The 26,132-nt window shown below is 38.7% G+C and overlaps 1 protein-coding gene across 1 annotated transcript; it reads right to left on the bottom strand.

Annotated features, from left to right (window-relative positions):
- Window positions 1-1,005: 1,005 nt before the first annotated feature.
- RHAG (Rh associated glycoprotein) lies at window positions 1,006-25,164 on the bottom strand. The gene is made up of 10 exons (XM_053602253.1): window positions 24,942-25,164; window positions 13,699-13,882; window positions 12,172-12,322; window positions 9,242-9,389; window positions 8,847-9,013; window positions 6,792-6,929; window positions 5,794-5,915; window positions 2,266-2,339; window positions 1,984-2,057; window positions 1,006-1,133 (listed from the first exon to the last, which is right to left on the bottom strand). The coding sequence occupies exons 1-10, from the start codon at window positions 25,102-25,104 to the stop codon at window positions 1,059-1,061; spliced, it is 1,296 nt and encodes a 431-aa protein (XP_053458228.1). The 5' UTR covers window positions 25,105-25,164; the 3' UTR covers window positions 1,006-1,058.
- Window positions 25,165-26,132: the final 968 nt, after the last annotated feature.

The following is a 26,132-nucleotide window of genomic DNA, read 5'->3' as shown; positions in this document are numbered from 1 at the left end:
TATATTAGTTTTCCGAAGAATAAAATATTAAATAATCCATTGGTAGTTGTACTTTTTAAGTCCTAGCATTCAAAAACTGAAGCTCCGTTAATTATGGTGGCGCCGATTTCCTTATTTATACCTAGGCATATCCACGTAAGATTTCAGGACTCAAGAGAAAGAAGAAAATTATTAAAAGCTTCCAGATAGAAAACAAATTTACTCGATTTTCTTTAAAATGATTTTATATGACTATACTGGTTACCTTTTCCCTTCATTCCTTTATAACTTATTCTATGAGACATTAACTTGATTTTTTATAGCAAATACATCATAAGTAATAGAATATATTTTGATTATCCACAAAATACGAAGAACGTGTGTGTGTGTGCGCGCGCGCGCAACTAAAATGAATTCCATCAACCAAAGAGGAAAGTAAAAGATTAATGCTTTATTTTACAACATTTAATTCTTGGAAATTTTATACAAAATGGACTTTGGTAAGATAGCATTTGAACTCTTGTTACAATAGTAAACATGTAAAAGAAATTAGGAATATGGAATATTCAAGTGAAGGTATAACACTACTAATTAGACCATTTTAAAATAAAAGAACACTACCTAAAAACAATTACTCTTTTACATATATGCATTTCTTTCATTATTTTCATATATATTTCTTACATATGTTGTTGTTTCATTGGTTTCTGTTTTATAATCTTTTGTCTACATTTAGAAACTGACATTATTAGAAAATGTTGACTTTTATGTAAATCAACCTCTATTGAGAAAAATTATGGAACATACATCGAATGTTCACTCTGAACCTACCCACTGGCAAAAGCACTCTGTGAATTCTGGAGAGAATTTATTTGAACCTCTGTTTTAAGAGTCACATTTCCTCCATTAAACACTCACTGAATTATTAAGAGAGAGGACCAGACAGAACGGCATGTTTACCCTGGACATTTGGTGCCTTTGACCTATTCAGTTTGGTCCATATTCTCTTTGGATACTGCCTGTGTATTTAAACTTGATTCTAGATAATGGGAAAGGATGAGACAGGGCAGGAATGGTATTTAGACTTCAAGTTCCAGCTGCCTGTGGTCATCACGTTCATGGAAGCCACTGCCATGTTCTCTCTCCTTAGGAACCTTTGAAGAAAACAAGAGTGGGTCACTTAATAGTTTCTTTCACTGGACTTATTAAAAGTTAGTATTGGGAAAAGAAAGGTGTTTTTGGTAATTATTCTCTAAGCTCAGAGAGAACCAGGAATGAAAATTGTTTGAGCTGGTGAAAAACAAAAGAGCAAAATTCACCTCACCCAGCCTGACTACATTATTCCCTCTTTTCCAAACCCATTCTCCCTGAAATCCTTATGAAAACACCCATGCATCTATCCCTCTGAAGCTTTGCAGGAAATAATTTGGGAGAAAATGTCATCAGAGTAAAGAGGTAGAAACCGAAGAACAGAAAGAATCATGTTTTTAAAGCACAGAACCTCTTAATGTGTATTCACTCAAATTCTGCAAACTTACGTATTCCTACATATTCCTGCTTTTGCTTACTTTTACGTAGGGTATTTAATTTCACATTTTCCCGCAGAATTCTTATAATTCTTTTTTTTTTTTTTTTTTTTGCAGTTTGGCCGGGGCTGGGTTTGAACCTGCCACCTCCAGCATATGGGGCCGGTGCCCTACTTCTGAGCCACAGGCATCGCCCAATTCTTATTATTCTTAAGAATAGCTTTTTTGTTGCTGTCAGAGAGGTTAATGGACATTTGACAATTAAACTCTATCTTTTCTTCATTTAATGTCTGCTTTGGGAGATATCATCACTTCTGATTTTATCTGTCTGGACACACAATCTCAGTTTCTCTCTATAAATACAGAGTTCACCCAATTTCATCACTCATATGCCACACAGACGTCTAAGTTTGAAGTGAGCAAAACTTTCACTAGTGAAGTCATCATTCGCATTCTTATTTGGAATATTATACAGTACCTCCCAATAAACAGAATCATCATAGCAGTTCTTATCCAATGGCTGTCCCCAGATAGGTAGCTTTAGAATTAAACCTGTGAAGATGGAGGGGAAATAAGTCATGTTATGATGCTAATGAGAAAAATCTACTTGCATAGTAGTTAAAATGCTGTTATAAAATCACTCTCTTGAGCAAACATAATTACTTTGCTGCCAGAAGTTTAGAACATTTTTGATTTTATCAATTGAGTTGCTTATTAAAAGAGTGTAAAGTACAGGGATGTCTTCTCTTTGTATGCTGACCTGTAATCAGACCTCCAACAACTGCTGTTCCGATGGAAGAACCCAGCGCAGCTGCCTGCATGGCTACAGTAGTCCTAGGAAGCCAAATGAAAAGAATCATGTTTTTCTGGACGTGAGGTAACAAATCTCGCCTACTGAGAGCGTGCACATCTGCCATCTTCAGGCCAGAGGACAGCACTGCACACCAGCAAACGCCTGAACCTTTGTTGCAAAAATATTTTTTTGTCATTTTTTTTTTTGCAGTTTTTGGCCAGGGCTAGGTTTGAACCCACCACCTCCAGCATATGGGGCCAGCGCCCTACCACTTTGAGCCACAGGTGCCTCATAAGAAGTGTTAGAAAATTCTTAGACATGGTTAAATAAGAATGTCATTTTCATGTACCTTCGGAAATAATACAGCCTTTCTTAAAAAGGGATTAGCCCTCAAAAATTTGATCCTTGATGTGATTCATTCAATAAATACTTATTGAGTACCCACTCCATGACTGCTTCTCATCTAGGCACTGAGGGTAGAGTGATGTATAAAATGACCTGGCTAGCACCTCACTTAACCTCATCCTGGAGAAACAGTTAAGACAAAATTAGAAAATCTATCAACAAGATCAGAAAATGTCAGCATGTATTGCAGAGATAACTCACTGAAGGTATTTAAGTCCATTTCTTTCTTTTTTTTTTTTTTTTTTTGTGGAGACAGAGTCTCACTTTCTGGCCCTCAGTAGAGTGCCGTGGCCTCACACAGCTCATAGCAACCTCCAACTCCTGGGCTTAAGCGATCCTCTTGCCTCAGCCTCCTGAGTAGCTAGGACTAAGGCACCCGCCACAATGCCCGGCTATTTCTTTTTTTTTTTTTTTTGTAGAGACAGAGTCTCACTGTACTGCCCTCGGTAGAGTGCCGTGGCGTCACACAGCTCACAGCAACCTCCAGCTCTTGGGCTTACGTGATTCTCTTGCCTCAGCCTCCCAAGCAGCTGGGACTACAGGTGCCCACCACAACGCCCGGCTATTTTTTTTGTTGCAGTTTGGCCAGGGCTGGGCTTGAACCCGCCACCCTCAGCATATGGGGCCGGCGCCCTACTCACTGAGCCACAGGCGCCGCCCTTAAGTCCATTTCTATATGTCATTTTAGAAGACATTAGCTTAAAAGTGGTGAGAAATGTCTTAGAATTTTGGGAATGAAAAATATGATGAAAGGCTATTGAATGAATTATGATTTTACATGAGTGACAAATAACCTAGGACTGTGGTAATCTTCTTAGCATAGCACCTCACTCATAGCAATTATTAAAAAGTGGTTGAAAGATTGAATGAGTGATTTCAGTAGATCAGTTGAAAAATGAGGGTTTATTGGTATTCCAGCCTCCTTTTTTTTAATGATTAAAGTGTTTAAATTTTTCTACTGTATAAAAAAATTGCATAAATATTAGAATTGCAAATAATAAAAGAGAAAAAGTTTAATATCTCCCCAATCCTATCAGAATAAAAATATAACACATATTTTTCTAAAGTTCAATCATGCTATGCTATATATTTTACCATTAAATATATCTTAACTGCTTTTTTTATGTCAGTAAATGTAGATCTTGAGAAAGATACTCTATGATCAAATAGGCTTGGAAAACACTGAGTTAAACAAAAAGTGATAGCATTATTAGAGTTAGGCTGCCATAATTTGCAAAAGTGTCCCTTAAGAACATTAGTTTTCCCTTGTTCTATGCTTACAAAAACCTGCTTTGCATTTTAATTCTTAACAGACACAGGTGAGTAATCCTGGCTCTCAGACAAGGTATTTTAGTTGGTGTGAGATGTGAATTTTACCCAGGTGAATGGGCCTTCAAGGCTTGTTCCCCTCCCCTTATCTGGTCTTTCCTCTCTTCCTCCCTTTCTAACAAAGAGATGATTTTAAACTAGCAGATTTAAGGACTAAACCCTCAACCATGAGACTAACTCAATGTCTGGCTTCCCAGGGGGCTGTTAGTGAGCCCAGCCTGAGAGCCAAATAGACTTGTTTTGCTATTTCTGTAGCACTGGTCTAGACATGCCGCTCAGGAACTCCCAGGCAGGAGGCACCTTGTAATGTGCACACTCTAACTCTTAGGAGTGGAGCTCATCGACAAACGCTTCTCTCATGCTTGATTTGCCTTAAAATATTTTAGTGTTTGGTCTCAACAGTCTGTGAGGGCCTGGAGAGCACTGCAAAAATTGTAGCATTTTCTGGGCTGTCCTCCAGATTTACAAAAGGGGGGAAAAAAGAAAACATAGATGAAATGGGTCACATAGATGAAATATACACATGAAGGAGGAAGCAAAAAGTTTCTATTCAGTAGAAAATGTCATTAAATGGGTCCTTCAAATATTTATTTTATTTTTATTTGTCTCCGCAGTGTTAATTTTTTTTTTTGCCTGATTAATTTTATCACAATTGAACATATGATCTTCCTTATCATCAATACAATTTGTTTATTTGGGTTCATCAAAGAGCCTTTCTTTTTTTCTTTTTTTTTTTTTTTTTGTGCAGTTTTTGGCCGGGGCCTGGGTTTGAACCCACCACCTCTGGCATATGGGGCCGGCGCCCTACTCCTTGAGCCACAGGCACCACCCCCGCAGTGTTAAATTTTAATCTGCTAAAATTTAAAAGAAGATTTTTCTTTTCAAATTATGCAACTCTCATTAGTGGTCATCCTAAAACATTGCTAGACAGACTTTCACTTCTTCTACTTTTAATTAGATTAAAAATTGAGCATTCTGGGCGGTGCCTGTGGCTCAAAGGAGTAGGGCGCCGGCCCCATATACTGGAGGTGGCGGGTTCAACCTCCCCCCTCCCCAAAATTGAACATTCTGATTTCTGTTTTCTTCCTCTGGGTAATTTGGACTCTGTGATCTTCCTAGCTGTTTTGCATGGAGAATATGCATATCAAATTGTTCCAATCTTGTATAAAAGAGACAACTGATGGTTTATAGCATCACTTCCATTCTCCTTGGTTTGACTGATAGTTTTCTTGTTTCTATTTGTTTAAATAAACATGCATGCCCACTTCAGGGAAGAATCCAGGCTTGCTTGAGCTAGCAGAGATTTTAGACAACAGTCCCTGATCTTATTTTACAGAAAAGGAAATGGGAACCAGAGAGGTGAGTGACACCTTCTTTGTGTAGATTGCAAAGAAATGACCATTCAATTAATTACTTTGTGTCCCTTCGTACATTTTAGAGAGACAAAAAAAAAAAAAAGCAAATCTACAGTAATTTGATCGTGATTATCAAATTGCCCTGTCATCAAAGAGACAGTTGTCTATAGCAGAAACATTTCAATTAATAACGCTAATTAAAAAATGAACAGTTAAAATACATTTTTAATAAAATTTTATTCTAATTCTCTTTTCTCAGCTGTGTCTCTTTGGTTCTTATAAAGACAATACTTACAGACTGTGGCATGAACTGCTAAAAAGAAAACGTTTTCCCATCACTGGAGATCTCAGAGAGTCTGAGAAAATACCATGGGACGGAGCAGGGAAAATCCATCCATGTACTCACGTGGTAGATGCTCCCAGGCCTGCTGCCACGATGCCTGCCAGGCCGCCTACCACCCCTGGGAGGCCGTGCAGGTTATGGACCCCACATGTATCTTGGATCCTCAGTTTAGTAGCAAAAAGTGGCTAAAATTATAAAAGGAGAAAGCCTTGTTACTTTGTTAGTTATACTGAGCTCTGTAACTGAAGTAAATAACCGGGAATAATTTTTATAAGTACATTTCATTGTGATATACGTAGTATTTAAGGATGTGACATGATGTTATGACATAGATATACACAGTAAAAAAAAACTCTGTCATGAAACAAACGAGCATCTCCATCATCTCACACAATTGCCCCCTTTTTTTTTGTGGCAAGATCAATTACAATCTACTTATTTAGATAAAGCCTATGTACATTACAATTTTATTACCTATAATGCTCATTTGTACACTAGATCTCTGGACTTGTTCATCTTACCAATATGATACTTTGTATTCTGTCCCATTTTCTTCCCTGCCCAGAAGAAAAAAAATTATAGCTCAGTTTGCCATCTGTTTCTGAAGTTCACGTAAGTCCGAGTTTTGAACATACTGGTGGCAAACTGCACATTTAAGTCTTTAGTGAAGGGATTTAAAGGATCCGATGTGAAGTTCTACTCCGTACATCCTAACCCACTCAAAAGAGTGCAGAGTCCTTAAATAGACAAAAGAATAACATCAACAACTTTAGTAAAACTGCCCCGGTGGATAACACGCAAAACACTTAACGTGTAATTCATAGAAAATTGAAAATAACTGATATAATGTATTAGTTTCTCTCTTGCTCTCTGAAGTCAGGAAAGAGCATAACCATTGGACCACTGAAATGTAAGTGGTGCTTATGAGAAGAAGGCAAATGGACCCCAACAAGGAAAAGTGCTTGTGAAGGAAAACTTTTAGGCTTTTTTATCTGCTAGTGGAATGTGAAGAGAAAGTGGTGTAGACTGAAAGTTTGACTCAGAACATCTGTTTTACTTACAGTCAGGAATTTGTATCCGAACACAGAGACCATTCCTGCAATGCCCCCAATGATCATTGAACCATATGGCTGAATCTTCATGTCTGCACAAGTGCCCACAGCAACTCCTCCAGCAAGGGTGGCATTCTGGATGTGCACCTGAGTTGGGGGAGGGCAGAGACGTGAGTGAGCCGAGATGAACCAGGCAGAGTTCACAAGGAACTCTGGAGTTCAGTGGACCAGGACACATTCTTCAGGTGAAAGGACTGCTGCGTATTTTCATAAAAGAAGGTTCTTTGTCATCATAGAAGGCCCTTCTTCCAAGCAGTTGACTTTTGCTATCTTTCTTGCCAGGGTCCCTTGGTAGTGGATGAGCAACCATGTTAATGAAACCATTGGTAGGAGGCATAGGAGAAAATCAAACAAGTTGTAGTGGAAAGGTGGGAGGCCTGTTTCTATTTAGAACACATCTGTGGCACCATGACCCCAAAGAGAACCAAGACTACCCTGTGCTTTGTGGTCTAGGATATTCCAATATTCAAAGACGAAAATGTAGAGATACTGATAGAGATTACATATGAAAAGCATCGTGTTTTGCAAGTGTCACTGTCCTGAGAACATTTGAAGACAGGAAAGAAGAATCAATTTCTGTGTACCAGAATTCCTCAGAAAAATTACATCTGGCTGTTCTGCCTGAGGAACAGAGTTTATCAGTTCTTTTAAAAGAGAACTATTGAACGGCACATGTATACTTTTTCTTTAAAATGTTTTCAATGATCTCTCATGAGATGATTCATGGAGTATTGAAACGTGTCCACAGTCATGCTAAAAGAATACATTACAATATCTCCTTCCTCCCCCAGGTTAGAGAAGTAGAGGACTCATCTGAAGGTTACTTCCTTTTTTGCAGTTTTTGGCTGGGGCCGGGTTTGACCCTGGTATTTGGGACTGGCATCCTACATCCTACTCCTTGAGCCACAGGTGCCGCCCTGAAGGTTTCTTTCTTCTCCTTCTTCCTTCTTCCTTCTTCCTTCTTCCTTCTTCCTTCTTCTTCTTCTTCTTCTTCTTCTCCTCCTTCTTCTCCTCCTCCTTCTCCTCCTCCTCCTTCTCCTCCTTCTCATCCTTATCCTCCTCCTCCTCCTCCCATGGTCCTTGGGTGATCCTCTTGCCTCAGCCTCCTGAGTAGCTGGGACTACAGGCTCCTGCCACAACGCCCAGCTATGTTTTGGTTGCGGTTTGGCCAGGGCCGGGTTTGAACCCACCAGTATATGGGGCCGGTGCCCTACTCACTGAAGGTTACTTCTTTATTGATATTTCAATAAAGCGCTGGCCCCTGAAGGTCACTTCTTTATTGATATTTCTCTGGAACACATTTAGAGGGATTTAAAATAATGTTTTATTTTAAATGCTTTATTTTAAATATTATTTGATAAATATTTAATAAAATATTTGAAATAATATTTTATTTTAAATGAATTTTAGACACGTAAAAGTTGTAGAAATACTACAGAGAGTTTCCCTTACCCAGTTTCCCCCAAATGTTAACATCTTGCATTGGCCATAGAAAGGAAAATAATATTGATAGAATACTATGAATGACCTTATTTGAATTTTAGCATTATTTCCCTTAATAACTTTTTTCTTTTCTAATATCCTATTGAGGAGCCCACATTGAATTTAGTTGTTATTTATTTGAGAGGAACATTTGCATTTGGGAAAATAGAATCAATGTGTCCTAGCCCACTCTCTTTCTCTGCTCTGACAAGTCTTGTTTCTAAGAAGATTTTCAAAGAAGTTGGGAGCAGCTCTATCATTGAAGTTCTATCTATATGAAGCCGTATACCTCAAATCTTTGATTTTTACATGACTACATTCATTCCCTATGAGACTGTAAATTTCTTGAGAACATATTTTTAATTTGCTGAGTACAAATGACTTGCCAGCAGATTTAAACGTTCTCTAAGGTCTGCATTTTGTGATTCATCCTGGTAGCGCAGTAGAAACAATCTATTACTTATCCAAACAGTTGTCCGACTTGTTAAATGAAATGTGCCTGGGGGATAATATGGTACTTACCATATCGAACTTGCCTTGATGCTCCACTAGGCTGGAGAATGCATAGGCTATGAGAACGCAGGCAGCCAGAGAGAGGTACGTGTTCACGATGGCCCTGTACTGTTTGTCTCCAGCTTCAGCAATGGCTGAATTAAAGCTGGGCCAGAACAGCCATAGAAAAAGAGTCCCTGCAGTAAATACAAGAAGGGAGATTAGTTCTGAGTATAGATGATAGTCCAGGAGAGACAGTTTGCTTTGGGCACTGACAATGTCTCTTCCTTTTAGGCTTGATGATCTAAGAGTTAGGAGGAAAGAGGAGCATTGAGCTAGTACAAACAAAGTAATTTTCAAAGGATGTTCTTTTTCAGTATCCCAGAACAAAGAGACAGGAAGCAGGCAAGTTCATCTGCACTCACCAATCATTGCAAATAAGTCTGAGTGGTACACAGACTCGTCATTCTGATGCCCCTTTCTTAGGCCAGATCGGTACAAGATGAGCGCTACAGCCAAGCCAAAGTAGGCTCCAAAGGCGTGGATAGTCATGGACGCTCCAATATCAGAAGCCTGGGGAGACAAAAGGCATTCGCATAAACAGAGGGGAGCCGGAATCTCCTTCCAGAAGGACAGCCAATGAAAGAACTGTTTCATTAGTTAAGAAAAAGAGAGAGAGAGAATGAATGTGTCAGGGAAAGGTAGATCAACCAGGGTAGTAAAACAGAAAAAGTACTAGCTTTGGAGTCACTCAGAACCGATTTTCAATTCTCCACGAGGTATTTCCTTTCAATGTGACTTTAGACAGACGACTAACTTCTCTGAATATGTTTCTATAAAATGGGACTGTTATTACCCACCTAACAAAGTTGTGGGAGATCAGATGAGGTAGTGTTTCTGTGGACTAGGTCTTGAGTAAGCAGGCAATACTTTCTAGGGTACTTTCTCCAGGTGATGGAGAAACTCAGGAGATTCTTCACAAAACTAAGATGATTTGCATTCACTTGACACTGCAGGTAAAGTTAATTTAGTTGCTACTTAAGACCTGAAGGTTCAAAAGTCCAGAGTTTTCCCCCATAGCTTTTTCAAATCTATCCTGGGTCATGTAGCAAGACCCCATCTGTAAAATTAACAGAGACAGGCTGACAGACTCACATCCTATTTGTTGAATCCAACCATGATTAATCACTGCCTCCCATCATCCTGAACCCACATGGTGAAACAAGGCAAGATTTCCCAGCTGGGTGAAGACTCAGTGTTGCTGGGTGATGGGCTGAAAGGCTGAGGCCCAAGATTTATTTGGAGCAATATATTTTTGATCCCTGTTTAGGACATGGGAAGGATTTGGCCCACTTTTCTACATTTCCTTCCTCTAAAGTTCACAGTGCCAAACTCTAGACATGTCTCTTTACTTATAGGCAGGAAAAGGATACTAACTTACTAATTTAAGATTTTAAAATTAGCTCAAATTGAAGTAAAAAGGGTCCCCTGGTTGTTGCTCCTTTGACTAGATGCAGACAGACCCAGCCTCCTAGGTTGGAATGAGTCCCAGTGTCCTCCAAACAGATCTGATCTTTCTTAGCAACCTTTAGCCTTCCAACAATATTTAGTTCTCTCCCAGCTGGAAAATCTTGCCTTGCATCCTTGTGCTTTCAGGACCGTGGGAGGCAGCATTTAAACATGCTTGGGTTTAACAAGTAGAACCTGAGTCTGTCTGTCTCTCCCTTTTAATTTTCCAGATGGGGGCTTGCTATTTTACCTAGGGTGGATTTGAACTCCTGGCCTCAAGCGATCCTCTAGCTTCCACCTCCTGAGTAGCTTGGACTACAGACATGTGTCACAGTTCCCAGCTTATTCCTCTCTTTAAATGGTCACATATTTGTAAGCAAAAGAACTTGTCCTTTTTCTTCCCCTGGAGCCATGCAATTAGTCTGTACCCTGCCAACACGCATAGTTTACAGATCTTTGTCAATCTGACCTCCTTCCCTTGGTGGCTCCATTTTGTACAAGTCAACTCCTGATACCTTGCTCCAAGGAAAGGTTTTCATTTAGTTCTTATTACCAAATAAAGACTATGTGTTTGCTGTTACCTTGGATTAAAGTGCATTTCTACCCTTCAGTTGCTCCAGAAACTCATGGGTGCCTTTCAGGTTTGGCCTAATTACTACTTCTTCAGAGAATTCCTCCTTGATTCTACAATCTAAATCAGGTCTTCAGTTGCACTTCCTCATAGCTACACCCTACTTCCCCACATATTTTTGATAGCATGCATTGCGATTTATAATAGTGTTTGTGTATATGTGTTTATGTCTTTGGGTGGGTGGGTGGGTGCTTGTATAATTAATTGTTTGATTTCTATCTCCTCCACTAGATCATAAGTTGGATAAAGACAGCAACTTTCACTATCATGTTTGTCACTGAGTCACCAATACCCAGGAAGTTGTCAAAAATATTTGCTGTTGAATTAAACATTAATATTTTATAGAAGTCTAAACAAAATAGCAAAATACTAGACAGTGCCCAGAAATATTCTTTTGTTATCTGAAGAAATTGATGAAAGTTTCATAGAGGGAAAGAAATTTGACCTAGGCTTCACTAAAAGGCTGTATAGTATTATATTCACCAATAGTTGAAATATAAATACCCCATTTCCCCAAAAATAAGACATCCTCTGAAAATAAGACCTACTTACGGGAAAGATAAGGCGTCCCCTGAAAATAAGACCTAGCGCATCTCTGGGACCACACCTTAAAATAAGACACTGTCTTATTTTCAGGGAAACTGGGTAGGAATTGATAATTGATAGACTTTCAGGGGTCCTCAAACTCTTTAAACAGGGGGCAGTTCACTGTCCCTCAGACACTGGAGGGCCGGACTATAGTTAAAAAAAAAACAACTGTGAACAAACTCCTATGCACACTGCGCATATCTTATTTTGAAGTAAAAAAACAAAATGGAAACAAATACAGTCAAGTCACACCGGCCCATATGGCCTGCAGGCTGTAGTTTGAGGACCCTTTATGTTATAATACAAAAGAGTTGTAGAGTTAGAAAAATCAGGGGGGGGATTCAGACTCAGGTAAGTCATTTAGCATCTGTGAACATCAGTTTTATTGTGTATTAATGGTAATAATAATACTTGCCACACAATATCATTGGGAAAATGAAATGAGATAATGTTCATATAACAAAACTCCTAGTTGATAATAGGCATTCAGTAAATGATGACTATTCATACTGTCTGCTATGGTATCACTCTCAGTAAGGCTTGCTCCTGTGTAGAGTGGGCACCTGTTACGTCTGGTGGCCAGAAGAGATGCCCAGAGCTGGGTAAGTATTAATTGTCGACCCTTACCTTGAATATCTCGCCAACCACATACTCATTTCCAGCAAAGGCAGCAATTTCTACAATTGTCATGATCAGCATTTGGACTGGACTCGTTTTCCCCAGGACTGCTCCAAAAGATATCAGAACTGTGGCTGTACTGAAGTCTGCATTTATCATGCTGAGGAGAAAAGAAAAAACAAACTGAAGAATAATACAAAGAAAAATAAAACCATGAGACCCGCCTGAGCAAGAGTGAGACCCCGTCTCTAAAAATAGCCAAGGATTTTGGTGGGTGCCAGTAGTCCCAGCCACTCAGGAGGCTGAGGCAAGAGGATTACTTAAGCCCATGAGTTTGAGGTTGCCGGGAGTTATGACACTCAGGCACTCTACCTCAGGTGACAAAGTAAGACTGTGTCTCAAAAAAACAATACAAAAAATTCCCTGTGAGCTGTGATGAGCTGTATCCAAGGTGCTGGCCCCTTGCCCACCAGGCCCATCCAGTGCCACTCTCAGGCCTCCCATCCTCTCCCACTTCCTCATCTCCCTTTTCTTCTTTTCACCAGATAAGATGAGTTGCTCTATTTTCTTTTTTTTTTTGTGTGTGTGGTTTTTGGCCAGGGCTGGGTTTGAACCCACCACCTCTGGCATATGGGACTGGCACCCTACTCCTTGAGCCACAGGTGCCGCCCGAGTTGCTCTATTTTCTTAAAAAAATCTTTGCTTGCCAATATTTTATATCATTTAGAATTTTTCTTTATTTTCATTGATGGGACAGGTGAATTATTTCCTACAGTGTTTGTTTACAACAATAAGAACACATGTATGCATCTGGAAAACAATCTTCAAAAAAGTAACTAAATTTTTGCTCCCTGTAGCTGAGAAAGAAGGAGTAATAATTTTATAAAAGGGGATTTCTTGTACCATTGAAGAGTGAAACCAGAGAAGTTACGGACATGAATGTATGATCCAGCTCAGTAGAGCAAGGCATTGAAACGAACTGTTGGATTTCAACAATCTTCTGTTGCCTCAGGGAGAAAATCTGCTAGGCAGTTTGGAGTTTGAATGACAATGGACTTGCAGAAAAATTATCTAATAACACGATGGTTGATAATAGGAAAATGTCTTGTTTTGTTTGGGATGCTGTAACAGAATACCATAGACTGGGTAGTTTATAAGCAGCCAAAATTTATTTCTTCCATTTCTGGAGGCTGGGAATTCTGAGATCAAGATGCTGACAGATTTGGTGTTTGGCGGGGGGCTGCCTTTCTGGTTCATGGAGTTTGCATTCTAGCTATGCCCTCATGTGGGGGAGGGTTCAGGAGTCACTTTAGGCCTCTTATATAAGGGCATTAATCCTATTTATGAGCTATGCACCTTCATGCTCTAATCACCTCCCAAAGCCTCTGCCTCTAAATATCATCCCTTTGAAAAAAAAAAATATATATATATATATATCATCCCTTTGGAGACCAGGAATTTAACATCTTAACAATTTAACATAATTTGAGGGTGGGGAGGTGTCACAAACATTCAGACTGCAGCAACAGTGCTCACTTTTTTATTCCAATGTGGATTTTCTGCCCATGGCTGTGCAGGACCCCTTGTACAATAGTGCCCCACTGGAGGCCCAGAGCGGCGATGAGCAGGTTGATGCCCACACTGCTGAAGCCGTATTTCTTCAGGAAGGTCATGAGAAAGCCAAACCCAACAAATATCATAACGTGCACATCTTGGAATACTGAAAAAGAGCAGAGGAAAAACAAATCTCCATTAGGGGAGGAAGACACCAGTGTTACTTCCTAGTATAGGATAGAATCAGGTGTACCTGCCCAAATAAACTTGTCCCTCCCAGGCAGTCAGGTTCATGGCCTGCCCAGGAAAGGCCAGACTTATGTCCCTCCCAGGAAATAGGAATGCCTCCATTCTGGCTGCCCTAACACTTTAAATCTGCCTGCCATAGCCCATGTGGATTTTTCCCCAGTCAGGAATCTCATCCCACCTGCACTCCAAGTGGAATAAAAGCCACCTTAATTGCACGAATTGGATCTCCATCTGCCTTTTGTCTCACGTCTCAGAATGATTTATCCTTGGGTCCCACTATACCCTTCTATTAAATGCTACCAACTTTATATCAAGTTCTGCACAAGGAGAGCCTTCCCTGGGAAGCAGAAAGTTGGTTCCAATGCCAGGCTGGCTACTCACCAGCCACAAGACCTTCAGTTATTCAGTATTTGAGCCTTTTGGGGGGAAAACTATGCACTGTCATACCAGGGTGCCTTTCATCCCTTCTCTGAGGAAATCTTCATGATTTTCTACCCTGTGAGATACCTGCAGAGCACACGGTGGGCATCGCCCCCTTTTCAGACTTTCCTAATACTCCCAGGGAAAAGAGCACTTCCTTTTTCCATGTGTGCAGCTTTCTGTGTACATCTCAGCTTTATCGTTTATTATGTAGGATTAGCATTTATTTAGCTGCATGACATTGTAATAGTCAATTAGTCGATGAGGTGTCCATTTCATGACTTGGATTGGGACTTTCTTGGTTGAAGGGGTTAGGACACATTTTCCTGTTGTTCTCCTGAACTTGGCATGATAGCCTGTATGTAGGAGAAGAAGCAACACATACTTGATGGATGAATGAACAAATCAATGTGCTATAGTCTCTATTAATCATGTATGGGTATAGTAGCATCAGCCCTAAAAATCTTCCCAGATCATTATTTGAGTCATATGAGAGAATGTCTTCATAGCACTTTATAAACCATGAAGCACTAAACAAACATAAAAGCTGTATCCTCTGGATGGACAAATATATACTCAAGTTGGTGCCCAGGGAAATGGGCTCAGGTTCCCCAACATAATTCCATGACTGTGTGGCCTCGAGTGAGCTTCAAGTGTTTTCATATGCAAGATTGAAACTACCCTACTTCTCCCTTGATTACTCCGAGTAATATAATAACCTGCGTGGGAGAATTTGCATGCAGTAAAGTACCTTGCAAATAAAATGTAATCTACTGTTTTTGAAGTGTGCAGCAATCTACTCATTTAAAAAAAGTTTCATCTACTTTTGTAATGTCTTGTACAGGGAATAATTATTCTGTAGATTTAATCTCCCTCATCTTTTAGTGGAAAACCAGATATTTTATATAGTTGGGGAGAGGAATTTCATATATTAATTGTTCTTCAATTTTTCCCCTCTTTCTTGTTCTAATGCTTGTTACTGCTTTTTGCCACAAGGGGGCTTCAGAGCCTAGTCTATTATTGAAGTTGCTGAAGACAGTTTACACAGTCGTGAAGGCTGTGCAGAGAGAGAGCTTGACTCTGTGTAAAATGTATGCATAAAAATGCTTATCAATGTTTGCAAAGAGCTATGTATTTTATTTCATCTTGCTTTAAGTGTTTGTGGGTGGAGACCAGGAAGAGGGTTACACGTTTAGTTTTGTGGTGCAACTCTGTCATTAAAAGAATAAATTGTCCACTTTGTAGAGAAAAAAAAATAATAATTTTTTATTTTAAGGGGGTTTACACTCTGGGAAAGTCTCCCAATAGGTTTTAAGGATTGTCAAGACTTGTCTAAATCAGTGATTCTCAACAAAGGTGATTTTGGCCCCCAGAGTACTCTGGACAAAGTCTGGAGGTGTTTTTGGTTGTTGCAACTTGAGGGGCTGGGCTGGTGCTGGGGTGGGGCTGGTGCTGGGGTGCTGCTGCTGACATCCTGAGAGGAGGGAAGAGGGAGGCTGTGAAACACCCTGCGAGGGCACAGGGCAGCTTCCCACAAGAAATCATCCGGTTCACAGTATCGACAGTGCTGCTGTTGAGAAACCACAATCTAGATTAACCTATGCTTTTCAGGATTCAGAGTACTTTTCCTTTTCCTTAAACATTTTGGATAAAAGGAGAAAATGCTGGCGTGACATACTTAGTAATTCCTGCCTGGTAGCACAACACAGTCACACTCTGAGCAAGAGAGTGGGGGATGGAGCCAGGTTCCTAGCTCCTCCTTTCTCTCTTCTCCCATTTCTTGCTGTCTCCCGAGATCATAGTAACACTGTTTTTATTTCACATATTTTCCTTAAGAGAACATAAATGGGGAAACTGAAAAATATAAAAGCAGAGAAATCTGAAGCTGTTAGAATCCTCCAATGTTCTTAGAATTCTTGGGCTAAGGGAAAGTTGTGTCCTCAAGGGAAGCATCACAAAAATCAAGAACACTGTTAAATCTGTGAAGGCCAACTAGCTGTGTGCCCTTTGGATAACCCACAAATCTCTCTGAGCCTCAGTTTCCTCATCTGTAAAATGGGAGGAATTCTACTTCATTAGGCTCCATGAGGGTATGAACTTTGTCTCGTTTACTTCCTCATGTCCCCAGTACCTGGAGCAGAATACATACAAATAAATACAGAATAAACGCATACAACTCTGGAGTACACGCAACACTCAGTGCTTTTATGTTTCAGTACTGATGCGTATTAAAAAGATTATCACATTCAAGATCCATTTTCTTTTTCTCGTTTTTTTTTTTTTTGTTTGTTTCAGATGGAGTTTTACTCTATTGGTCTGGGAAGAGTGCAGTGGCATCATCACAGCTCACTGCAACCTTAAACTCCTGGGCTCAGCCTTCCAAGTAGGTAGATCTACAGGTGAGCACCACCACACCTGCCTGGCTATTTTTATCTGATTTTGCAATGAGGCCAGTCTCAACTCCTGACTTCAAGCATTAGAATCCTTCTTTAGGGACACCACAACATTTAGCCATTTTCAAATAGCCAAACCTGTTTCTTTGCCTAGTAGTTGATGACATACGTGAAAAACTCCATTTTATCAGCTGTGCAGAAAAAGTTTATTTATAATAGTTTAGGCTCACAGTACTTTGGCAATCTTCAGCAGTTACTTTGAACTCTGCGATTTGTTCAGAACACAGCATTATGATCATTCACCTTTTTGTTTTCACCGAGTAAACATGTTATCTCACAAAATATATTCTGGCCCTTTAAAAGTTGGCTGGTATTAGTGGAAACCAAAAAGTATTACATTTTGACAAAGCTGTTGGCCATGATAGGTTCAGGAAGACAGATGCAGCCTACATTCCTTCCTGATAAACAACACCGCTCATATAATATAGCCATTAAAGCACACATTTTAGAGCAGACAACCCAGGGTTGGAATTTGAGAAGCTCTTTCATTTACTCAGTAGTTGGCTTTGGGCAAATTGCTTTATCTCTCTAAACCCCAACTTTATTATAGGTTCTTCTTCTTAACATGTATGTTTTTATGTATGTTTTAAGGGTTGTTATGAGGATCAGAAAATGAATGCAAAGTTAGCACAATGCCTATAACAAATTAGCATTATTATAATTAGTGATTTTATCATAATGTAAAATTTGTGCTATTATACTTTGCCACTAAAAAGAGATTTGAATTTCTTGGAAATCAGAACCTGCAGGATACACTTATCACTATCATTATCCCTTTCATTAGCATAGGTAAAGTTTAAATTATCTTGTTATATTTTACTTCTACATTTAGCTTGTAATAGGCTATCTTGCAAGCCCTGATAACGTATTTAAAACTCAACTGATTATCCTAACTCACCCTGTGCCACCAAAAACAAACAAAACTAAAATCAAACAAACTCCTCCTTTTTCTCTATTTCCTAGATAGCACCACCTCTGCCTAGAATGTCCTCTTTATTCCAGACCTAACACTTCTTTCCTGGCAAATTTCTGGACACTTTAACCATCGTATCTTCTGCACATGCTCCTGGACATAGGTGTTAGGTCACACATATTCCTTATTTTATTCCATTGATGTGTTTGTCTGTTTTGTTTCTTTGCGTGTTCACTTATCATTTATTCAAGCAGACTGGCGATGGAGCACGGCCAGTTAGTCAGTCCTTTAGGAAAAAGCGAATGCAAGTCTTAGGGTAGGAATCACCAGGTGGCTTGTTTCAGACAAACTCCAGCAGAGTCTGGCACCTGGAGTTTTTAAGGAACTGCCTCTGTTAGTCATGGATAAATGGACCACAGATGAGGGTCACTGAGAATTTGTCTAACTGGAACTACAAAGCTTCAGATCAGAAAAAAAAAATTGTGTTTTTAGACCAACTGGTGAAATTTACAAAGTTCACTCTCCAAATAGAGATTGCTTGGCTTTCTTGTTTTGTATTGTTTTGGTTTTTAATAGTTCAAGGCTGGGAGGGTAAGTTTGCTATACACGTGGCTTTGGCACCTTGATGAGTTCCACTCTTCTGAATTAGTAGGACAGTATTCTGAACTCATCTTTGCTTTCTTTCTTTCTTTTTTTTTGACACGGTCTTACTTTGTCACCCTCAGTAGAGTGCTGTGGTGTCACAGCTCACAGCAACCTCAAACTCTCGGGCACAAGTGATTCTCTTGCCTTAGCCTCCTGAGTAGCTGGGACTACAGGTGCCTGCCACTCAGCCTAGACTCATCTGTTGTGAGAGAATAGTATCCTTAGGGTGGCATCTTCCCTTCCTCTTCCAAGTGTTTTATTTTCACATATTTTGAAAAGCCAATACAATGAATACTTATGTACTATACACCTTGATTTATTGATTATTTTCATATTTGTTATCTCCCCATTTGTCTGTGAGTATATGTGTGCATGTACATACACATGTTACACATAGTTTACCTGCACACACATATATATACACGCACACACTTATACACACTACTAAACCATTTGAACATCAGTTTGCCTCAAACTACGTTAACAAGAATCTGTTAAGTAAAAGGACATTTTGAACAACTACGATATCATTACATTCAAAAAAGGCAAATAAAAAAATGCAAATCAATGCCATAATAGTACCTAATATGGAATTGCATTCAAATTACTCCGATTCTTAAACTGTCCTTTTACAGAATTTTTTAATTCATTATCCAGTTAAGCTTCATACATCTTTCTTTGTTAGTTTTGGACTCCTTTCTTTTAGATTAGCTCTCCTTCATCTCTCTTTCTTTTTCTTTTCTCTTCTTTTTTTTTTCTTTTCTTTTGAGGCAGAGTCTCACTTTCTTGTCCCGGTTAGAGTGCCGTAGTGTCACAGTTCACAGCAACCTCAAACTCTTGGGCTTAAATAATTCTCTTGCCTCAGCCTCCCAAGTGGCTTGGACTACAGGTGCCCACCACAGCACCTGACTATTTTTAGAGACCAGCTCAGGCTGGTCTAGACCTGTGAATTCAGCAATCTATCCACCTCAGCCTCCCAGAATACTGGGATTACAGGCGTGAGCCACTGCGCCCAGCCTCCCTCATACTTAATTAGTGGTCTTGCTTTGTCTTCTATACAGAATGCCTGACAATTTGGATTTGTTTATTTCACCATGATTCAAATCAGACTAAATATGTACAGATAGTTTCATGTACATCATTGAATCATACCTGGAGGCACGTACTTTGTTGTTCTTATTACTGGTAATGGCAAGTTTGATTACTTGGTTAAGACTGTGCTGCTAGATCTCTCCATTATAAATGCACTTTTTACCCTGTAAGTGAAAAGTAATCTTTGGGAGAATTATTTCAGACCATGCGAATGTGATGTTGTTCAATAACTTTTCACTCAATAGTTTTTGCATCCTTGGATAAACTTTGCTGTAGTGCATTATTACACTGATAATTTCAAAATTGTAATTTCCTGTATCTATCGCTGTACTGTTTTATTTATTAGTAGGTGTCCTTCTGTAAAGAAGAGCTTCCCCCATCCCCTTTTGTGGAATGTTTCTATGGGTTATTGACTCCATTTTTCTTTATTTCACTTTCTATTACAATCATAACATTATTATTTGTAATGCTCCATTTATTACTAAGCTAGGCAACTGGTGCCCCAACATGCAGGATTCCATGTTCTTTCAACACAGTCCCATTAGTCTTTCCCATGGCACTTTCTTTTTCCAGACCTGGAATCAGCAATTTCTCCAATGAGCCCCTGAGTGGGAGATTTGGGTCCTGGTTATGCCCATTGCTTCCACTGTCTTTTAAATAGACAGTATGTACCTTGAACTATTTGATTCAAAGGCAGTTTATGAGTTCTGCTAGAGATGGTATCTTACTCTTAGGTTGTACATTACAGACAGTATGGTTGTTAATTCAGGAATCATAACAAGTCCAGGTAACAAAATTGCAGTGATCGATTTCCTAGCAATTGTTTATACTTCACAAATCAGTCACCCTTTGCCCATCATGTGAAGATTTGCCAAATCTTTTAGCAAAAAATAAGCTGAATGCATGCATATAAGGAAAGATTCTTATATATATATAGTTTTAAAATAAGTTATTGTGCTTAATTCATTTCTAGTATGGAGTGTCATAAAGTCATTTTGAGTTCTCTGTAGATCCTTTGCCAATTTACCTGTATCTTCATTACAAAAGTGGGATCCAGAAACATCTGGGTTTCTTGGAAACACTTTCAAGGAGTCTGAGGGTTTAAAACTATTTCCATGATGATTCTGTTTTTTTTTTCCCCCACCCATGATGACATTTACATGGATCATAAGAAATAATGGTGCGTAAAACTGCTGGCACTTTGAGTGTAATAAAAGCAGCAGCATCAACTTTAATAGTTGTGGTTCTTCAGCACCACAAACATTCAGGAGAAAAAGCCCGTTTTACACAAGAAATCCTAGGTGAAGCTATACAAACTGTTAATTTTATCAACTATTGACCCTCTTATGCATGTTTTTTCAATATGTATGAATCAGAATGTTGAAATGCACACACATGCGAAGCACTGCTGGAAAGTGATGGCTTCTAAGGAAAAAAAAGTCCTTTATGATTGATTGAGTTGAAAACGGAGCAAGCAACTTATTAGTGAAATTCTATGTTGCTTGACAGAAAGACTGCCATATACAAGTCATTTCTCAGGCAAGGCATTTGTCAAATATTTTCTGAAACTATGCCTGAAATGAGGAATCATCTCAATTTAAAAAACTGACAGTGTTTATTACCATGATCTATTGTGAGTTTTTAAATATTTAAATTTTAGTACATTTGTGTCTGCCACAAGCTTAGCAACTTTCTGGTACATCACAAGGGCTTTCTGGCAAGACTGTTGGCAATATTAACAAATATCCTTTTCTGATATTTTGTAATGAAATGTGTCAACATTTGGAAGATCTGTATAACTCAATGATGCAATATTTTCCAAATGAACAATATATAATATTACAAAATTATGTATGGGTAAACAATCCATTCAAATTGCAAGACAGACTAAAGGATTTCAGTGTCACAGAGTACAAAAAGATATTGTTTTAGTCTCCCTTAGATATCAAAGACTATTTATCTGTAAATAGTCCTCAGAGGTCATTCTCTTGCAATTGTCATTTTCTCCAGTTGTCTGCATGTTAGTAAGGATTAGCTGACAGTCATGGTCAAGCTTCAGTCCTTGTCAAATTATTTGCCTCGACAGAACGACTGACAATTTGTTGGGTGTCATGAAAGCTCCAAACTATAGACAATAGCTGGTTTCTCAAATGAATATCTCAGGTTCATTCATGACATGAGACATGAAATTCATGAATATGAGACACTCTGTGGTTGTGCCGAGGGGTGTGTGCAACTTCTTGAATATCTCAGGTTCATTCATGACATGAGACATGAAATTCATGAATATGAGACACTCTGTGGTTGTGCCGAGGCGTGTGTGCAACTTCTAAGGGCAGAGAAGCATCATTCCTTTCTCTACTATTCAAAAAAGCATAGCGAAACACAAGCGAGAGGGCTGGAGAATCAGCTTGGACCCTTTTTAATTTATCAAATATAAGTCCATATTCTACTTTCCATAGTTGTGAAAACCTCAACACTTTTCAACACATTGCAATTGAGAACCACTGTGATGCACCCTGCCTGACCTTAGGCGGGAATCCAGCCTTCCCTGTGTTTGAATCCCTGCATTTGCCACGGTGCGGCATCCAAAAGGTTGCCTTGACGTGAAGATTGTTTCCTAATAATGAACATTAACAATGTGTGCTCCAATAACTTACGCTGTTACACAAACTTTGTCTATGACAATTGTTTGAAATCTAGGGAAAAACATATATATAAAACCACTTTTGTGTAGTTTCTCAGGCTCTTCTACAAACTGTGTTTAACCAGGAATATTATGGCTGAACTGGAAGATTAAAACTAGCCAGAATTTAGGTCTTGAGAGCCACTCTTACATAAGAGAGAAGTTTTAACTGCCTGTAGCCTGGGTTATAGACTGACAGCATTTTGAATGAATGAAAACTGCCTTCCGAGTATCACTTCACTTCGTGGTGTTCTAGATCCACAAGGAAGAAAAGTTAACCAGCTGCATGCAGTGTCTGCCTTGTGCTGTCAGGAGTTAATTCTCTCACTTAACCCAGGTTGGGAAAGGTAGAAAGGAACATCACCCTTGTCCAGATGCGTTTATTTCCCTAATCGTGCTTCATTTATAGCCGTGGCATTGTATTACCGTCTAAATGTGTGTGTTCGTGTGTATCCATGCACACACACACACACATGCACACCCACATACACATCTCTTTGTCCTCTGTCTTCCTACGCTGGCATGTGAACGTCATGAGGATGTGAACTTTCACGTTTTGTCTGCTTTTTCCCCCTGACTAGAGCCTATACATTGAAGATTGCTTGACAAGAGTTGATAGCTTAATAAATGTTTTCTTAATAAATCGTAAAATGAATGAACATCTATGATTATTCTAAGTGGCATATAAGAGTGATGTGATTACTAGGCTCTATTTTTTCAACAGCCTTATTGAGATATCATTGACATAAAAATTATGTGTATTTTGGGTATACAGTTTAACATTTTGCTACACATAGTGAAATGATCACCACAGTCGAGCTAACACATCCATGAAATTCACACAGTTACCAGCGTGTGTATGTGTGTCTAGTGGGAGATTTAATTTAATGTCAGATTATATCTATACTATACGCTACTGTTAACTATTGTCAACATGCTGTACACTGAATCTCTAGAAATTATTCATCTATGGCTAGGCTATTGAAAAATGATCATATTTAGGAACATCCTTCCAACTCAGATTTTTATCTTCAATTCTGAATTGAAGTTTTCATTAGAAGTTAAAGTTCAACTTAGAAAGTACATCTTAAAATAATGCAAATTATTAACCTACTAAGGTCTTAGGATAATTTCATTTGAATCACATTACTCTTAGATCATATTTTTATCATTTTGTTTCTTTTACTGTATTTCATTTCTTCCTTTACAGGTATACCAGAAAGTGAAGTCTTAGAATAAAGGGACTGTATTTGTTTTACCTTTTAATAAATTTTCTGTAGGCTTGGTGCCTGTAGCTCAGCAGCTAGGGCACCTGCCACATACTCTGGAGCTGGCAGGTTTGAACATAGCCCCAGACCTGACAAAACAACAATGACAACTACAAAAACAATAACAACAAAAAGTCAGGCATTGTGGTGGGCGCCTGTAGTCCCAACTACGTGGGAGGCTGAGGCAAGAGAATCTCTTAAGCCCAAGAGTTTGAGGTTGCTGTGAGCAGTGACACTCTATTGAGGGAGACACAGTGAGACTGTCTCAAAAATAAAATAAAATAAAATAAATTTTCTGTAATAACATTATTTGGTACTCACTGAAAATATTTATTAAATGAATAAATGGATGAATTGAAAGTTATAAAATTATACTGAGTTGAACAGAATTCTGTTCTGTTTTATTGTTAACTTACAAATTATAAAATTTATTTAATGAAGAAATTTCACGGACATCTATACATTGTAAAGACAACTAGACTTGGAGTCTGAGTCTCCTACTTGTGAGGCTAACTCTGCCCTTAACTTTCGGTTTTGTATTTTTGCTAAGTCATCATTTCTTATGAAAATATTTCTATGAAAATAGCTTTATTACATTAACTTGTTCTAAAAATGTAAGACTAAAAAAACAAGTGTCAAATTGTTTTTAAAAACTTAGAATATGTCCTAGATGTAATAAACATTGCTGTTTAAAATAATTTTTATATTTTAAAAATTATTTGAGCCTTATTTAAGTAAAATAATCTATTTAATAATGATATATTCCCATCTCCCTTCCTGGTTAATGAGGGAGTGATATGTCTGCTCATAGTACGCACTCAGTAAATGCTTGTTATTATTGTTATATTGTTTTATAGCCTGTTCTGCCAAACCTGTAACTAAATTTCAGATTTCCCTCAGTCACTATGCTCAGGGAAGGATTTTGTTTTAAAAGAATTTCAGGTGCCCACACTTTTCTGTTCATCTGAAAGGAACAAAGTGACCTCTTTTCAGAATATTTTAAAACCCTGAATACACCTTTTTAGATTCAAACTCCATTATTATACCATCTTGAGCACCTGTTCTTATACATTAGGAATTCCTAAGGTATTCACATCTAGGCTCTCCTTCTTAATACTCAATTTTTAATTTCTGCACTCCCCTACATATTTACCTTTGGCTCTTTTGGTGGGTGGGGTGGGTGAGGAAGTTGTGAAACTTTTTTCTTGCAGAACTAGTGACAACTCAAGGAGAAATGAACTCATTTAGCAGCAGGCAAACAACACAGAAACTGATCAATTATTTTAATTTTCAGCTTTTTGTTCCCATATTTTAATAGACGCAGGTTCTGTCCGAACACCTTAATCACAGAGAAGACAACCAGATGCCTCAGCAGAAACATTCGTACTCACGAGTATCGTCTCATTCTGCAAGGAGCTCAAGAGCTTAAGTGTGCAAACATTTCACATTCTGAGGACCAAAAGAACCAAAAAAATGTATGAAAGTAGTTGCCTACTCACGTGGATACAGCTCAAGGAATCTGCCCGTGTCTGTTGGCTTGGTGGCGTTTTGCTTCTGGAGAATATTCTGATCCGTTTCATACTGAACAAATAATCCGAATAAAACAATCATGGCAATCTCCAGGCTTATGGCCACGAGAGGGAATTTGAACCTCATGTTCATGGTGGAGGACAGATGCACACTGAGGGCCTCACAGGCTGCGAGGTGTTGATAAGAACTGAGGACTGCTCTCTGTGTGGAATTAGGTTACCCTTTCAAGGCACCCCAAAGACATGGCAAGAATAAAAATTGACAAGGACTAATTATAATGCCACACCCATTGGAGAAAAAGCATGCTCTGTAATCTGATTGCTGTTCTAAATGCTAATTTGAAGAACATACAACATGATTGGGAGAAGCCACATGATGGAAATGATCTATTACACAGATATCTAGAATCCTCTCTAACTTAATTCAGTAGATACTTCTTGAGTGCTTATTGTATGACAGACACTGTGTTAGGCTCTATGGGAAACATAAATCTAAACACAATATAAAAATATCCATTAACTTTTTTAGGAAATTAAAAATCTAATTGGGAAAAGAGAAAGACAAGCAAAAATTATTGTATAAAAACAAGGTAATAGTGGTCATGGAAGTGCAGGAGAACATAACTACGGCAGCAGTATATGTTATATATACATATTCTGCCTGGGCCAAGAACATCGGCATGTGAAATCATGTAGACAAGGGAACTGAAAAATAAACAGACTTTCACCAGTTAAACAGATAGTGGGAACGGCATGAGGCCTGGAAGAACAGAGCATGTGCCGAGGAATAGCAATTACTTAAGTAAAGCTCTACTATAAAAGAGATGTGAAGAAATGAGGGATTGGCAAAGATAATTACAGTCCGACTGCAATGGCAGCTGGACTGGGTTGTAATACCCTCACATTCAACGTGAATGATGCTAGATGCTGAACATTATCCCACGGGCAATGGGAAATACTCAGCACTAAGGAGCAGTTTTGTTGATTTAGCATGTTTACCTTGCCTCCTCACTCTAATTTATACAAACATAATCATACTAGTACAGAAAATGCACTGGGATATATGTTTTAGTCTTTAAAAAGAAAAGAGTAAACATACAGAGGGACATAGCTATTCCACCATCCTGAGAGATAGCCAAGTGTAAAAAAAGTACTAAGCAA

The sequence above is a fragment of the Nycticebus coucang genome, chromosome 9 (genome assembly GCF_027406575.1).
Source record: "Nycticebus coucang isolate mNycCou1 chromosome 9, mNycCou1.pri, whole genome shotgun sequence".
NCBI lineage: Eukaryota > Metazoa > Chordata > Mammalia > Primates > Lorisidae > Nycticebus > Nycticebus coucang.
This window is presented reverse-complemented; position numbering and strand designations above follow the sequence as displayed.

Bases quoted from the DNA above. Each gene is read 5' to 3' on its own strand.
- RHAG (XM_053602253.1), bottom strand. From the start codon at position 25,104: ATGAACATGAGGTTCAAATTCCCTCTCGTGGCCATAAGCCTGGAGATT. The intron at 13,883-24,941 runs GTGAGTAGGCAA...GCTCTTTTTCAG, and splicing joins ATTCCTTGAGCTGTATCCAC to TATTCCAAGATGTGCACGTT. The intron at 2,058-2,265 runs GTCAGCATACAA...CCATCTTCACAG, and splicing joins TGTTGGAGGTCTGATTACAG to GTTTAATTCTAAAGCTACCT.